This window comes from Pterocles gutturalis, unplaced genomic scaffold (assembly GCF_000699245.1).
Source record: "Pterocles gutturalis isolate BGI_N339 unplaced genomic scaffold, ASM69924v1 scaffold22007, whole genome shotgun sequence".
Taxonomy (NCBI): domain Eukaryota; kingdom Metazoa; phylum Chordata; class Aves; order Pterocliformes; family Pteroclidae; genus Pterocles; species Pterocles gutturalis.
In genome coordinates this window covers 16,097-32,702 of record NW_010113359.1, presented here as the reverse complement: position 1 = coordinate 32,702, position 16,606 = coordinate 16,097, and the positions used below count along the sequence as shown (strand labels likewise).

At 39.2% G+C, this 16,606-nt stretch overlaps 1 protein-coding gene across 2 annotated transcripts in view; it reads right to left on the bottom strand.

Annotated features, from left to right (window-relative positions):
• The window catches only part of EIF2B3 (eukaryotic translation initiation factor 2B, subunit 3 gamma, 58kDa), a 101,231-nt gene that overhangs the window by 68,644 nt on the left and 15,981 nt on the right, over positions 1 to 16,606 (bottom strand). For both annotated transcript variants that reach the window (XM_010074471.1, XM_010074472.1), the window contains exons 3-4: positions 11,444 to 11,603; positions 5,636 to 5,747 (exon numbers count right to left, since the gene is read on the bottom strand). In XM_010074471.1, coding sequence (XP_010072773.1) covers positions 5,636 to 5,747; positions 11,444 to 11,603 — 272 coding nt within the window. The remainder of the gene's footprint in view (positions 1 to 5,635; positions 5,748 to 11,443; positions 11,604 to 16,606) is intronic.

The window sequence follows — 16,606 nt, the reverse complement described above, 5'->3', positions numbered from 1 at the left end:
ATCAGTAATAGCAGTATTTCTTTAAAACATGAAGCCAGTGTTGCAGAAACTGCTTTGATAGTATGTGAACGTTTATTGTACAAACATAACATATAAAAGCACCACATAAAAATGTTTTCCTTATATTTGGCTACATTCATTCTAGAAACAACAAATCATTTAAAAAATACGCCATTTCTGAACTTGAAGGCTACACTCATCCTCAGTGTATTTACAGAAAAAGCAGAGCAAGTTGAGCAAAGTTTAAATGCATAATAAAAAGGGCAACCTTTCTGAGAAAATGAATGCCTTTTAGTTACAGCAGCTATGCTTAGTGAACTGAGAAAGTGCTAAACAGGTAAGCAAGAGCTCCAAAGGCATCTTGAGACCATCTACTCCCAACTCATGGCTCAAACAAACAACAACTCACAGTCTAATGTCTTTTTGTGACACATGTTTAGCAAAATCCTCCTTTGTAAAGAAATATGATTAAAGCGACATCAACATTTTTAAAGTGTGGTTACAGTCTAAGAAGTTAGTGTGTAAAAATCACACCCTCTTATTCAATAGACCTAATTCTTCTGTTTTGATTCAGAGTCAGATCTGCTTGCTTTACTGGCTAAAATAACTTTTTACAACTTTCTAAATTCCTACTAGTACTGTGAAACCAATTCAGTTCTGGGAAAGGGAACCAGATTCTTTTCTGGCTTGTGCATCTGCAAAAGGATTATTACCTAAATCAACACATACAATTTACATTTTTGTGACGAAGCAGCCAAAAAGAACCTGACTTATTTTCTGGATGATAGTCGGAAAAATTTATTTTTATTTATGAAAAGAGCAGATCTGAACTAACTGCAAGAACAGATCTGGACTAACAGGAAAGACATGAAGGTCTATGCATCACTCTAAAAGTCACATTTTAAAGAAAAAAAAGATATATCCAACATCTTTCCATGGCATTCCTCAAAATATCCCTTGAATGCAAAGGAAACTTAGAAGTCTGCTAACAGTGAAAACTACTGATTTTTCCAACACAGGAACACCACCAAAGCTAATACATGTATATTCATCCTGTAGACAGCTGAGCCCAGAGAAGAGTTTTTGCTCCCTGGTCTGCCCTGAGTTGCTCCTCAAGATTTTCCTACCGAGCTGGGTTTTTGCATTCCTCCCTTCCCTGCCAGTGGCACTGCTTGTGGGGACTACTCCCTAACACACAAAGTAAAAAGAACCAAGTTATCGAAGTCCTGGTTTTATCTATTAAAAGTAATGCAACTAATTTTGACATGTGGCTTATGAAGTACTCGATTATATGTCCAGCTGGGGGCAACCTGGTGGCCCCTTTCACCAGCATAGAAGGATCTGGAAGAGGACACCTACCCATGATTTAGTTTAGGGTGCTTTAAATAGTGAAGCATCCGCCTATACCGCTGTCATTCTCAGCCTTTCTCATGGAAGTAGATTTTAAAGAAAAAAAGCAAAAAAACCACCACAGGAGTGGCAGAGTATTCCAGAGATGCCAATTTCACAAGGAGGGCAGTTTCAGTGAACAGAAACACTAAGGAAGTGGCAGAGTATTTATATATGATCCACTTATTTAAAACAAATTATCAGCAGAAAAAAAAAAAAGGCAATATCCCAAGGCAGCAGAAAGGAAATCAGGTGTATCAAAGCTATTCCTGAACTCCCATTACCTACCTACTTGGCAACGCTGACTTTTAAAATTATACTACACCATTCATTTTTACTCTCATGATGCAAAGGGAAAAGGAAGAAAAAACTCCCCCATCTTACCCCCCTCTTTTTATTAAAATATCTTAAAAACAGATCTGTATTGTTACTTCAAGGTTACTAATGTTAGAACTGTATATATTTATAGATGAGGTACTCCTTTCTGTCTGAAGCACATGAGGTAATAAGTAGCTGGAATTGTCATGGTGATTTATTAACATATTCTCTAGGAGAAGCCCTGCACCTGCATCTGTGCAGACAGAACACCCACGAAGGCTGAACTCACCCTTACACAGCCCACAAGATTTTAAAAGGAAATGCTCCAAATTTAGACCTGCTCCAACAGGTGTCTTTTACTGTCTCACTTTGCATGACCATAAATATCAGAGGTGGAGCAAAAAGCTCCCTGTCCATTGTAATCGTGCTTTGAAAACAAATACCTTTGCCCCCTCCAAAAGCAAAGGCAGCAGCTATGGAATTCTCATCATTTCCTCACTCCTTCATCCTGCCAAGACCCAAGTCAGAGAGATGTCACTGGCAAGACCAGGCTCCAGGGATGAGCACATAACTTTATTTTTTTTCTTTTCAAAGGGCCCTAAGCTGGCTCAGAAACTTCCCCAAACTGTATTTCTTTCATTCTAGTATCTCATCTTGCAGCTATTTGCCAAAGTGAATGACACGCACAGGCTGTTCATGGCTTTTTATAAGCTCTCATTACCCAAACAGGGAACCATTTCCTTGAAAATGCTTTTCCCAGCAGCATTAGTCTCTCTAGGCACCACCAATAAATTTGTCTCCTGGCCCATCCTGATGCACACCAAAACGTGCCTGGATGGATATATTTGATACTGTTGTGCACTTGTTTACTGGAGGAAGGATGCTACCTGTGGGACTTGTCATCAGGGTGATTAACAGCACAGGGAAAAAAAAAGAACAATTTTAACAGCTCAATGGAAAGCTTTGCCAGATTTGCTCTGGCAAGCAAAGGAGCAAAATCCAGGCTCCTTTCTGTAGTGTAACAAGGAAAGACATTCTCAAAACTAAAATGGCTATCCACAACTCAGAAAACCCCAAAACAAATCAAAACAACAAATCTGGAAAAAAATCCCAACAAAACTGAGGAAGAGAATAACAGGCTACACATGAACTTGGTAATCCTATTAAAATGTTTCATCCTGTAACACTTTCATTATTACAAAATGCCTAAGTCAAGAGCAAATAAATATTTAATACTCAACAAGTACTCAGGAGAATGTGTGTTTTCTCTTGTCCCTCCCCACCAGCTGCTCTTTTATGGCAGGAAAGTAAAGAGCATGAAATCCAATGATAGGAAGAAGGCAAAGGTCATGAAAAAGGTTTTTCTTCAAGGATTTAAATTAGCGTTCTACAGCTTTGGATGTTTTGTCAACACAACTTCCCTCCTGTGAGGAGGGGAAGCCAAAGGTCCTTTGAACCATTTCTGTATGGGATCTAGATTTTTACCAGTAACAAGATTCCTAGCTTTAAAGAAAAGTTCATCTTCCCTCTTCCAATTTCTTTCGCCATTCCCTCCCTGTCACTCCTTTCCCTCCCTCCTTAAAAAGGGAGGGGAAAGAAGAAAACAGAAAAAGAAAAGGATCTGAAGAGCAAAATAAGCACTGAAGGAGTTCTAGAGTTCATGTAACAAGACCACCATAGTCCTTCAAAGGGACCATTAAAAGCAAAACAAACAAAAGCAACACCCTCAAGATGGCTATTGTATTTTACAAAGGAACAAATGAGAGTACTGGAAATTCTCCCATCTTGCCACAGAGTATGTTATTTCATCAAAACAAAGTCCAGAGATCAAGAAACAGCCAACATGGCAGCTGAAAGTCAGTCACTTCAAGTGATCCATAAAGAAAAACGAGATTGGGCTTGCTCTTTTCTTTTTTTCCCCTCTTCTTGCTTTACTATGATGTATTAAAAAAGACTTCAAAGACAGTTTTAAGTGTTGCTTTTGCTTCTCACATGAGAAAGTCAGAGTTTGAGCAGGTCTAGACAACACAGTGGTTAAAACATCATCAGCTGCCAACACTTTGTCTTCCTGGAGCTCCCACAGTTGTTGCTGCCCTAGAATTGCCTCATTTGAAAATATTTGACAATTTCCATATACTATTTTGCTTCCCTCAGAGCTGCTCCAAGATGGCAGTTGTAAAAGAGAGAGAGCATGAGCATCAACAGCAGGCGGTTTAAGATGTCAGAGGCTCACCCAGGTGGATACTGGCCCAATGTTTCTGCTTGATGCTTGAGAGCATCTTTATTTTTTCTTCTTCTTTTTAACGCTTAGCAGATCTTCTCTTTGTACTTCTACACTATGCTATCATCTATGAGTTTTACTTGGAGGGTGGTTAACACTTTAGCTTTGATAGCTGTGCATATGGAAACGTAAGAAAGACAGGGAGACATACCGATTTTTATCCCATCTGTACATCACCAATACAACATTTACCAAATTCCAAACAGTTATGCTCAAGAAGATCTGCTGAAGACAATGTATCCAAACAGGTGTTCCTGAAGGCAAAGTTTTGTCTGCAGGGTAAAGCCTGATTAATTTAGCTATAGGGTAACAAGAATGAGAGTCCTCTGGTTAGATGAACCTGTAAAATCAGAGGTCAACTAAAATCACACATGTTACAGCAATCTCCCTCTAGTGCTAGGAGAAAGCCATAAAGACAAACCTATCACTAACAGTAGGCAGAATATTCCTCCCTAGTCCAAAATAGATCTATTAGTATTTGTTTGTTCAAAAACACAGAATGCAAGAGTGCTGAGTTTCCTGCACTATGTGGATCAGCTGCTGTATATATACAGAAGGCTTCCCTGCAGCTTTGGTCCCTGCCACGTCCAAGAAAAAACCCAGGAGAGAGCCAGTCGGGACATGCTGGGACAGGCTCTTCCCACCACAGAAGTTAACTCATGGCTCACTCTTGACCACCTTCCTTCTACAGTAATCCTTAAAAGCAGGCAGAAGAGAAGTCATCTTTCCAGGGGCACACAGCACCTCCTGGGCATCTGGTAGCAGGATGTTCACGGAACGACTGCAGCTAGCTGTGGCCTACAGCCCACACCACAGGCATTTTCACAGAAGAGATTATCTGGGAGCAGACCCCAGACATCCACATCCTTGACTTACAAAGTCCACATGGATGAATTTCCCAGCTCTCAGATAGCTGCCCCACAGGTGTCTAATCTCAGAGGTGAAATTCTGACTGTCAGCCTGGGACAGACTACAAAGGCTGGGTCTGAAGGAGGCAGCAGTGCTTTCTACAGAGAATGTCAGACTGTGTGTGTCCAAGAAAACTAAAATCGCTGTACAGAGCACCAAGCCATCTTTCATTCTTCTACTAATGAATATGAATTACACTGTGCAGGAAGCTCAGCTAGTGTGGCGTATTTAGTAAATTCATTCAAGTCCCAAGTGCAGTTTAATTGTGGATACAACATGGATTCTGTAAGGAATCTTTTGGGGCCCGGAAACATAGATGAAGTTTTGTGCCTTATATGCACAAGAGTGTTGTGAAACCCTGAGAGCCCTTCTCAGATACTCTGTAAATCCGTGTGGGAGTGAGGCAATGAGACTAACATTTCACTTATGGACAGAGGTCTACCACTTCTGAATCTCTGAATCTAATCTGTATCTGAACTGTAGCGATACTGGCTGCATTTCAAGGAGAGTTACCTTTTCACCATTCCTTTTCTTTCCTGGAATTTTTCACAATAAAGGTATCAGACAAGCCTATCAACTTGCTGTAATGATGTAATGAAAAATAAAACACTGCTTCCTGAATACTGGAAAAGCTGCTTCTCCTCTTCCTTTCTCATCCTACTTTAACCATCACGCCTAGTCCGTGGTTATTTTCCCCATCCCAAGTTCAGTTTCTATTATAAGGACTCATAAGCTTACTTCTGAAGGATGGATCTTTTAATGACAAGTTCTTCATCCAAGTCAGCTTCATTAGCCATGAAGAGCAATCTTTTTCCTGTGTCATCCACTCCAATGAAGTCGCGCTGCTCCACTGAAGTAGAAAACCAAACACAATCGTTATATAACCCTGTCTTAACGAAGGCTGGAAAGACAAACGGGACCACCAACCACCCCCAAAATATGAAATACTAGGTTTCAGACTAACCCAGCAAATCAATGAATTTGCAAGAGCTAGCCACAATATTTATTAACTTCTTCTCAGTAGCTGACATATATATATACACACACACACATATCACGACATTCAACACACTGGCCCTGCAAGCTTTCTGCATCCTTTTTATGAAGATGCCAATACAGGTCCTGACATGCAACGCTCCACCTTGAGCTGTGCTTTCCTTCTCTCTCTCTCTCTCTCTCTCTCTCTTTTTTAATTAAAAAAACACCCCTGCTACCTGAATTTACACAACAAACCCAAGACAAGCAGAGTTCTTCAAAATCCAACTGCTTCTTCCTCATCATAAATCACTCCACATTAGAATTTGGTGGTCTGGAGAGTATTATGTTTTCAGTTAAGACATAACTACTTTGCAACTGATCTCCTATTTCAGATAAATAGATAGCAACAGAAAATCTAAATCACATACACAAACACACATAAAAGTATAGATTCAAAGACTCCTACCATTGATGTCTCTGGGTGGGTTAACTTGGTTCAAATATCTATTTATAAAACTGTCAACCAAGAGAATACCTAATCACATATCTTACTGTGGCAATTCCCACCTCCTGCAATCAGTGACTGTGCATCAACAGTGACTCTGGTCTACAGAAATGGAAAGGTTTTTTTTTTTTGAACAGTTTTCCACAACATCTGAATACAGTAGTGGCAGCTTATTCTAACTTGCACTTTGTAGTATGTTCCATCACTCTGGTGGTAAACATACACTGATCTTTACAGGAACACAGGCTGTACAAGAATACCATGGCACAGTTCTAACAAAAACCTCTTTTCTCCCACTAAATACAATTATTTGGGGCCAAACTGGCAAATATTCAATCTCCTAAATTCTAAGCCTTTAACCACATTGGAGTAACAGCACGCTCTGTAAGTAGTTAATTCTCTAAGACCTTTTCTCAGCCAAACTATTTTTAACCCTTTTTCCCCCAGTTCAGCCCTATCCCTTATTTTCCTTTTACCAGAGTTACCATGGTAATAACCACTATGAAAATACAGTCAGATCTACGAAGCCGTTGAAAGTTCTCCTACTGACAGTCTTTGATCCAAGCAATCAAGCAAACCCTCTTCAGAAATTCTCCCCAATCCCTCTCAGAAATCAATCATACAGCAAAGTAGTGCAAAAATAGGCCTGAACATGTAACACATGAAACATGTAACATTTGAACATGTGCAAATTAGGCACAATTAGGATAAAGCTCACTTGCTGTAAAAACTCAGAAATAAGTCTTGAAAGCAGTGCTGATTCTCACGCTAAGGAGGGCAGTGAAGTTTGAGAGTAGGGCCTAACCAACCATTGCCACTGCCACCTAATGGGGGTCTCCTGACAGGCTAGAAATTACAACAGTGACAGATTTTCCTCCATCAAGGTACCAACACTTCTCTCAAAGTCCAGGTTGTGGCTGCCCGTTTCCTGACCATTCCTATAGTAGCATACGACACTGCTCTTGCAAAGCTATATGCAGTAATAAAAAGGGAAAATAACAACTTCATGAAAACGGGACCAGGTACATGACTGCCACCAAACTGGTTTGTTTTGCTGGTGTCACAAGTAAGAAACAGACAGTGAAACCATGCGAGAGAGCACTACAGTTTTTTCAGTAGCAGATGCCAGGTCAGGTTAGGTTTTTTCCCTGGACACTGGGAACAAATAGCATTACTTTTGTAATTTAGGAAAAACACAAGTTACTACCAAAATCAATTACCCAGAGATACAAGAGTGCTATTTCAAATCACACTGGCATTACTTAGTGAGGAAAAAAATAAATGGAAGAATGAATACATAACTAGTTTATAAAATCCCTGCAAGGAAGGTATGAGAAAAATGGTAAAGGTGCAGTGATGGTAACTAAAAAAAAATCATTTAAAGTATAAAAATGGAATGCAGGATGTGTTTTTACCTCCTCATGATAGATAAATAAGGATTCGACACAGCTATTGCAATTTATTAATTACCTTAGAAATTAGATCCCATCAGTTTTGAGGGCTTTAATGACCAAAAGAAATCATGAGATCACAAGAGAATGGAAGTTGAGTAATTCAGTGATAAGAAGAAATAATTTTCAGTCAGTTTTCTAAAATGCTTTTTAATTCAAACATAATTAATTGACACTTGGGAAAAAGACACCTTTGTTAAAGATTCAGTATCCCCACCCTTTCAATTGAAGGGAGAGAATTCACACGATACAGCCTGCAAGACCACCAAGAGGTCTTCTGGCAAACACAGGGTGTACCAGTGATGACATGCCTGCTGCTTTCAAGATGAGAAAACCAAGCACGAAAGAGTCACCATCCCCATCTTTTCTGCTTTACTTTGTACACAGAGAGGTTCAGACACTCTTTTCCACTCAACCCCTTGCAGGTCATCTTCAAGCACACAGCTCCATTCCAGGTGTCTGAATTCCTGACACTGTTTATTTGGATTACTACTGTTCACTAGCACTCTTGTTTTATTGTTTATTGTCATGCCTCTTACTGATCAATTTAAAAAGACAATGAGATTATTATTGTCAATGTTTGATCCCCTAAATATAAAAGCCAATGAACTTCACCCTGTAACTTGCGGCTGGGCATTTCAGGAAACCAATGGTATGAATTTATAGCTGCTTAACGCTGCAATTCATGACAATTTAAAAATTGTCCATCATATCATAGTTCTTCAACGTTCAATAATATCCCAAAAGCAACGATTTTTTATTGGATTCCATGACATTTGCGAAATACAAGTCTTGTCGCTCCTTCTCAAAAAATGAATTAATTTGTAGGAACAGTGAAACAATAAATAAAACTGCAAATATACCTACTGGCTTGTCAGGACTAAGGATACATTTCCTAATACTAACACTTGAATAGGACGGTGCAAGTACACAGAAACATGTGTGTCACGATTTAGAGAAGGAGCTAATAGTGCCACATACTATGAAAAGCTGCCTAACACATTCCATGTTAATATCTTGTCTTCAGTTGCTTATAAGCATCATCAAATTTAAACTGTGTGGGATGAAATTTCCAATGCCAGGTGTCTGCCTTAAGTGGAACATTTGGAAAACTTTAGTGAAAACAGTTCAGCTCCTTCTAAGGCAAAAGAAAAAAAAAGTGTTTAGCCTCAGCTTAGATGGTTAGGTGGCCCTTCCCTTGAAAAGCTATGGCATTCCAGTTCTTTGGAGAAGCACGACATTCAGTAAGCGCTGCTGACCTGCGTATCAGGAGTGTACTTTTTGCTATCTGACTCCATTATAAATCTTTGAAAAACTGCAGTTTCACATGCTCTTTCAAAACTTCTGGTTTTGCTGCAAAAAAATTCTGCATATTTTATGCTTAAGGCAAGGTTGTTTCAATTCCTCAGGTCCTAGAACTGATCAAATAGCAGGTGCCATCTAAGGTCTTCTGTACCATCAGGTGCTACAAGCAAAGCACACAAGCCATGAAGCTCCACAGCCATGCTGTAATGACTGCTCCAGGGGAAAGAGCTTGATCTGTTGTGTTTTTGCAACTTTTTTTTTTTTTTTTTTTACAAGGAAACAAAACTTTTAAGCTCACAATTATGAGGGGAAAGAAAAGCATAAGAACAAGGACTCTGTAAGATAGGCTGGAAAGAAGAGAAAGTAGTCCCTGAAAACTGGTGGAAATGGAGACTGTGAAAGCACACCAGACCACAGAGACAGGAATCAGAAGAAAAAAGGTGACTATGGGTAGATAAATGAAGCAGGTCAAGATGAGAAGTCAGAAGCGGAACAGGGGATGGGACTGGTAGTGAAAGAAAAGAGTAATATATAAGAAAGAGAAGCTGAACTCTTGACAAGGATCCTTGGAGGAGGAGACTAAGCAAAGAGAACAAGAACGGAGGCTGGTGGTGGCAAGAAGCCAGCATGGGAAAAGAGACAAGGATGAACTAGGATGATGTTGACAGCAACAGGGTGCATTCAGTCAAGTAGGAATGAAAGGCAGGAGAGTCTAGTGTTCCCTAAAAGTACTGCCCCCCTCCAGAATCTGGAGAAGAACCCAAAATTCCTGTTTTGACACTCCTCTGCTTTTAGCAAATGACTGAAAAAGGCCTGATAGGGTTCATGTCTCATCTGAGGCAGTTCACAGAAAACAACTTACTGGTGCTATCCACGACAGCTCTAGTAGAGTAGCTTTGAGTGGAAGACCTTACAGCCCCACAGAAAAACACTGTGGGTGTCAAAACACTTCCACATAATGGAATTTCAATGTTTTCAAGTTTGTTCTTTTACAGATCTGAGAAATCATTCACAAATTTTAACAAGTCTTATACGAAGAGTTATGCTACAAAGTCAAGCACGCAGACTTTAAAAACAAGCAAATTAAGAATGCATGTGCAACCTGATGTGTTTACATTTGCAAAAGTCTTCAGATGATCTTGTTTATCCTCACAGACATCCTTGCCCCCACCCTGTGTGCTCAGACCTCACGTACTGGGCAGCTCTATGATATACAACCACAGACCCATTAGCTTATAACTTCTGAATGCTCAACTCTGTGGCTGTAGTAGTGCTCTTGACAATGTTTTATGTGCTACTATCACTTAGACTGCCTTTTCAAGAACAGGAGGATTTAGAGCTGTTTGATAGTCCAAGTCCTAAATGCTTTCAGCCCTACTAACCTTACACTTTGCTCCAGAAAATATCTTCATGCAGACTCTAAGCAGCTTTGTTTTAAAAATAAATTTCCTCCACTTTCAGACACACACGTAGTCCAACTGTTGGCTTGCATTTCACTCCTCTCTCAAACAGTTTGAAGCTACGCTTTCTTATTCGTATTACTGTAATGCCTCTGAGCTTTAATCAAGGACCAGGACCCACTAAGCTGGCAATAATCAAGCCTCAGCAATTTAATAGATATCATTAAAAGAAAATGAGAGGTATGGTATGGGAACAACTGTATGGTATTCAGTACTTTTAGCATAAGTAAAATGGGGATAATAGCCCTGCCCTGCCTTACAGCAGTGTTGTGAGAATAGATACATTAAAGATTACAAGGCACTAACTAAGATATTATGGTAAGAGGGACAAGATAAGCATCTAACCAAGTCCTTGAAATCAGTGTGAGTTTTGCCTAGCAAAAGGCTCCTGGATGTGATCTCAGAAGAGTAATTCAGTACATACCATGAGAGGAGAGAATTTATAGAAGTATTTGTTACCCACCTAACACTGGTCCCTACAGTCAATGCTAAAATTCCCAGCTACAATCTGGCTGATGCGTAGTGCTCTTGAAAAATCTATCGGTTTTAATGTTCCTATGTAACAAAAATTTAGAGTTTGATCCAAAACTCACTGAAGTCACCTGGAGCTTTTCCCTTAACTCTTGTGAGCTTTGGATCAGAGCCTGCAAGATTACACGAGTCTAATACTTAATTCTGAGCTGGAAAAAAACAAGTCACACCCCCACCAGGGAACCTCAAGAAAAATAGGGTATCTGTACTTTTTTTATTTCTTTCACTCTGGGATTGATAACTAAACATATCATACATAGCAGTGGTTTCTCTATCATTCATTAATAAATAAATACATGTACTCTTATCTACATACCTGGCTTTTTTTTCCCTTTCTGTCCTGGTGCCACTTCTGTGGGTTCATGAGTTTTCTTCATCAACATGGAGAGAGTAGCATCATGTGTCCGAAAGAGATCCACAACTTTATATAAATCAACATCTGTGATTAGATCGCAGCTCAACACCAAGACATCAGTCTGTCAAGAAAAAAAAACCCAAACCCTTCAGAGATACAAATGAGCACACATGGATTAGCATTTGAGGATTCAACAACAAATACACCCTTAACTTTTTTATTTTCTTTTTTTTCCTCTTTAAATTTTAAAAACACAGGGTCTGCCATAGGCTGCCAAAAATAGTTCCTGGTTTTTACCAGTTGACTTTTCTTGAATCCAGCTGCTACTGAATTAGTTATTTGGTAATGCTTATCCAGCTCTGGACCATGAAGAATATGTGACCATCTAAACTGCCATCCCTGGCTCCTAAGAGAAGGAATGCGGACACAGAAGCCATGGCTTTCAAGACTACCATGAAATTCTGCAGCATTTACAACAGCTACTTTTACTTACACAATGATGGAGAAAATAAAACTTTCTGAAGAAGTCTTTTTTAGCTGACTTTGCATCTGGCTACAAACCACTGGAAAAGATTTTTAAACTATGTTATTTTATTGGGGGGAAAAAAAAGCAAAGACTATCTAGGATGTGATTTACTCAGTAATTGCACTGCGATGGTGGGCTCAGTTTAGAAATACATTTCCTAAAACCAGCAATACTCTGTATTAAAAAAAAAAAAAAAAAAAAAAAAAAGGGAAGTTAGGTCCTATTTAATAACAGGCTTGTATTTAATTTTGATCTCAAAGGATTCCAAAGTGCCTTACAAAGTATTTAAGAGAACTGCTGCACATATCACACAAATATTGTCACATATTGAATGAGACGTAGCAGCTTCATTAACCATGCACACTATCCACATACTCTGGCTAAAAACTCTTACTTAGAAACAATTTTCTGTATTTCACGTGGGTTGTGGAACATACTGCCAAAAATCTACTAGTTCGGCAATTATCTTAATTTAAACTAATCCTAACATAATATTTGTGCAGCATGGCCTACAGAAAAGTAGCAAGTTTCCACTTTATTTTTTGTTAATGATCAAGCTTCTAAATGTGTCTCAAGAAGATAGTGTTTCTTTCTTGACATTTACCATTTTCACTTTCTCTGCTACCATTGACTACGGTAAGCCTCCCTGCAGAGCATGACACGGCTTCCTAGTTCTGTCTTTTTAAACTACATTATTTAATAAGAATGGTACTGGAAAATACTTGGTAAAATCTGAATCAACTCATGGAGGATCAGTAATTCTACTTTTACTTTTGAAAACTATCTTGGTTCAAAGCAAACTAGTTCAGCATTGACCTTTTATTACAAAAAGGTTTATTATAGAAAGGTTTGCTTTACAGAATTTATCTAACACTAGGAAATTCCACACTGTAGGTGAGACTAAGGTCTGGCATTTACATTATTTGAAAGGTTCTCCCACAAATGCTAGGCAGTTTCATGTGTTTACCAATAAGACATTGGAATTCATCATGTCACAAACTGTTAGAGCTGCTGCTTTGGCATGCTGTGCAAAAGGTCAAGCTCTTCAATTTTAATTTGCTTTCTCCCCACTTTACTGAGAAACACCTGGCTGCTTTACAGGAAGGAACAATGTGCAGGTTGAGAATTTTACACATGCAAAACCTGACTTGCATCTCCTCTTTTAACATATTTTCAAAATGTGTATTTTATATTATGGTTTTGCCCAGGAGAAGTGCTTTAATTATCACTTCTCTAAACCAAACAACATGCACACATTGGGGAAAAAAAAAAAAACAACCAACCCAAACTGCTAAAGTAAGCTGCCTAGCGGAGCAGCCCTGCTCCAACATTCCAGTGTGTACAAAGAAAGTAGGAAAAAAATTCAACTTGGTATGGAAGTAAATCTCCCGCTTCATAACTGTAAATAGTGAAGAAACACATATTAAATATTCTGGAAAATCCTGCAAAATTTTCAGCTATCCTGTATTTGCAAGAGGACAAATGAGTTACAATATTCGCAGAAAAGGCCAAAAGGTATCCAAGACACATATAAATCGGCCTGCACTTTTCAAACTCAGTTTGTAGAAGGAAGAGGTTTCCGGCTTCAAACCTAAATGCATTCACTCCAGTGGAGAAAATAAGAAATAATAATAAAAAGAGACAAACACACCAATGGACTTATTCTAAGGAACAACTATCTGTACTTGTAAAACAAATCTTGTAATTATTTCACATTTTACTAAATGCTTTAATCTGTCACTATAGCAAAAACCCAACAAGCGTTTCATAGTTGTGAACAGGCTCCTGGGTTTTTTCTCCTCACTATAGGACAAGCCTTTTGCAAAAACTGAATGCAAGACCCCTGAGGAGCATATGGGAACAGAACCACCAAATGTCTGGTTGCCATCTGTTCTACCCATTTACTCTCCCAATATGTAAATAAACGTCAGTGAGCGCAGGGACCAGTGAAACACACAGTTGCTCTGTGAAGCCCACATTTCTGACTCTCCTCCTGATGAGCAGAGCAGTGGCCTCAGAAGCACGCTGAGAATACACCATGAAAGGCTCTTTTGGGACTTGACAGCCTCCTCTTTGAAACACCACCCCCGTCATAAATAAAGCCCTCACTGTCTAATGGATGCACTTTTTTCCCAGTGTACAACTCCTGAACGAATAAACTAATGGCTGAATGAAAAAATAAACTATCCTAGAAGCCTAGCAGAAGTGTGTGTTTTTCTTTACGTTTTTAGGGTGGGTGTAGAAGAAAGAAAATAAATGTTAGAGCTTGCGGGTTTTTTACATATATACATGCCAAATAAATACAGTGCACCTTTCCCAATGAGCCACTGATACAAAGGAGAGAAGTACGTACTTACTGCATGCACTCATGTGCTAACAAGGAATATGTGAACATACTTGACTTGATGAATTATGCAAACACCTAAGTACACACACACACATACATCTCTTAATGAAATACATGTAACGATGATTACATCAACCCCAAACTATTATACAAACACACGATAAGAATCAACACGAACTGATTAAAAAAACCCAGCAAGCACACACCCCAAGGAGAACCACTGCAAAGGAAGAAAAATGCATGCACAAATGTACACTCAACAACCACGGGTAGGACAAGGCAAAGCTCTTAACTCAAGGAGGACCATCTATAATGGATAGGGCATGAAACAAATTTCTGGCATTTTCCTGCTCTGCCAAACTTGATATGTGCCATTTTGTTTACAACTTTTATGACACAGAGGGGCCCTTGTCGCAGAACAGGGCTCTACCACAGGAGCTGCTGTACAGACCAGACAGCAAGCACAATAAAAGAGAACAGTACATGACTTTGGGCTGGGGAACACACAGAAACACCTCAGTGCTACTCAGGTATAGGGACAGCAGCCCTAGGTTGCTAGTAGCACAGCTCACATTTTTTGTGAGCATTACAAGACCCACAGAAAAGACAAGGAGAACATGACACCCCTTGGAAGAGTCACTTGGGCCTCAGTAATGCCATTTAACCTAAGTTCTACAATTTATGCACTCAAGTTCGGAATTTAGACTTGGCTGCTGATCAGTGGAGAAAAAACAGGTCCTGCGAAGATCATTCCCACCTATGATCTGAGTTTCAAGGAGATGTTTCTCTGTCCCTACTGGCCATGGATGGAGCCCTGGGCTTCCAGTCTAGCCACTGCTGAACACAGATTGTTCAGTCAAGTACAGAAACACAGCACTTACAGCCTCCAAATTTCTGCTCTCACTTTCTAACCCTGGCTAACAGCACTTCACCATCAAACATTTCTGAACTGTGAGATACTCAGATATTATGAGATAACTTACATACTCAATCTAGATAAACATAACAGTGTAACATAAAACATCGAGAGAGGTTTACAAAATAGAGAAAAAAACAGTAAGGAAAAAACCCTCAAAACCAACATGTCAACAATTATATTAAACCCAGCACAATATGGAAAATCTACACAAAAACAAGACCAAAAAGCAGAATGTTTCAAGAACTCAGTTCAAGACAACCGATTTAAAAATAGAAAACATGTTTTCAATGGAACTAATTCATACCACAGATCAAAAGATGGATGCAATTATATGGTGTAATATACCAGCATAAATAAAAAGCCTTGGACTTTCTCACACCCTGCACACAAAGGCAATGCTAAAAACTCTTTTATATTCAGCAATAATTACTGGATCCCTTCTGTTCAAACAGGAGATATCAAGGTTACCACAGATAGCTGGCAGCAAAAATGATGAATTTTTAGTGGTCCTTTTTCTATCAAGTATAGACAAGGGCAGGACCTCGTAGCCTAAACTGCTGAGGCCCTCAAAAACTGCAGACTAGAAAATGGGAAAACATATGTTGCAAGGAAATCTCTAATTTGAACAAAATCAGCCTCAAGAGAAAGAGGAAAACAAATGTCAGATCACATTATAAACAGAAAAGAAGCAAAATACCCATGAGCTGTAGAACTAGCTCCTAACAGAAGAAAGACAGAACGCTGAAATTAAAAGTTTCCAATTGCACAGTATTACAGCTGAGACTTTGACAGGAAAAGCAAAAAAATCAAGAGATTAGATAGACTCCATTCCTACACTGAGCCTAAATTAACACACGCACAGAGAACTTTGCATCACTTCCTGTGATGGCACCATACAACAGGGGAGAGAGGAACAAGTTATAATTACTGCTGGAATTAAGACTGAGAGTTTTACACACAATAGCCTGGAACTTCACCCACATGTTGAATTAGCAGTGGGGTTTGTGTGTAATGCTTTTATTATTCTAAAGAGTGGAAAAGGGAAGAACAGTTTGGCTATGGGCGAGCATTTTGATTGCTTGTTAGCATGCTCCAGGCAAAGCCAAAGATACCTCCCAGCAATTGCATTACTCACCACTCTTCAGATCAGAAACTTACATCCAAGGCTTTAGAGAATCCCTTTTTATCTCAGTCTCCATCAAGAGTCCTCCAATTTCCACACCTGTGACCTCTTTGAAGCTCTATGGCTGTTGCTGTAACTGGAGCAGGGAACCTCATTTATTTTTTGATGTCTGTAGGATCTTGTTAGCTAGCAACTGAAATTGCTGTCTT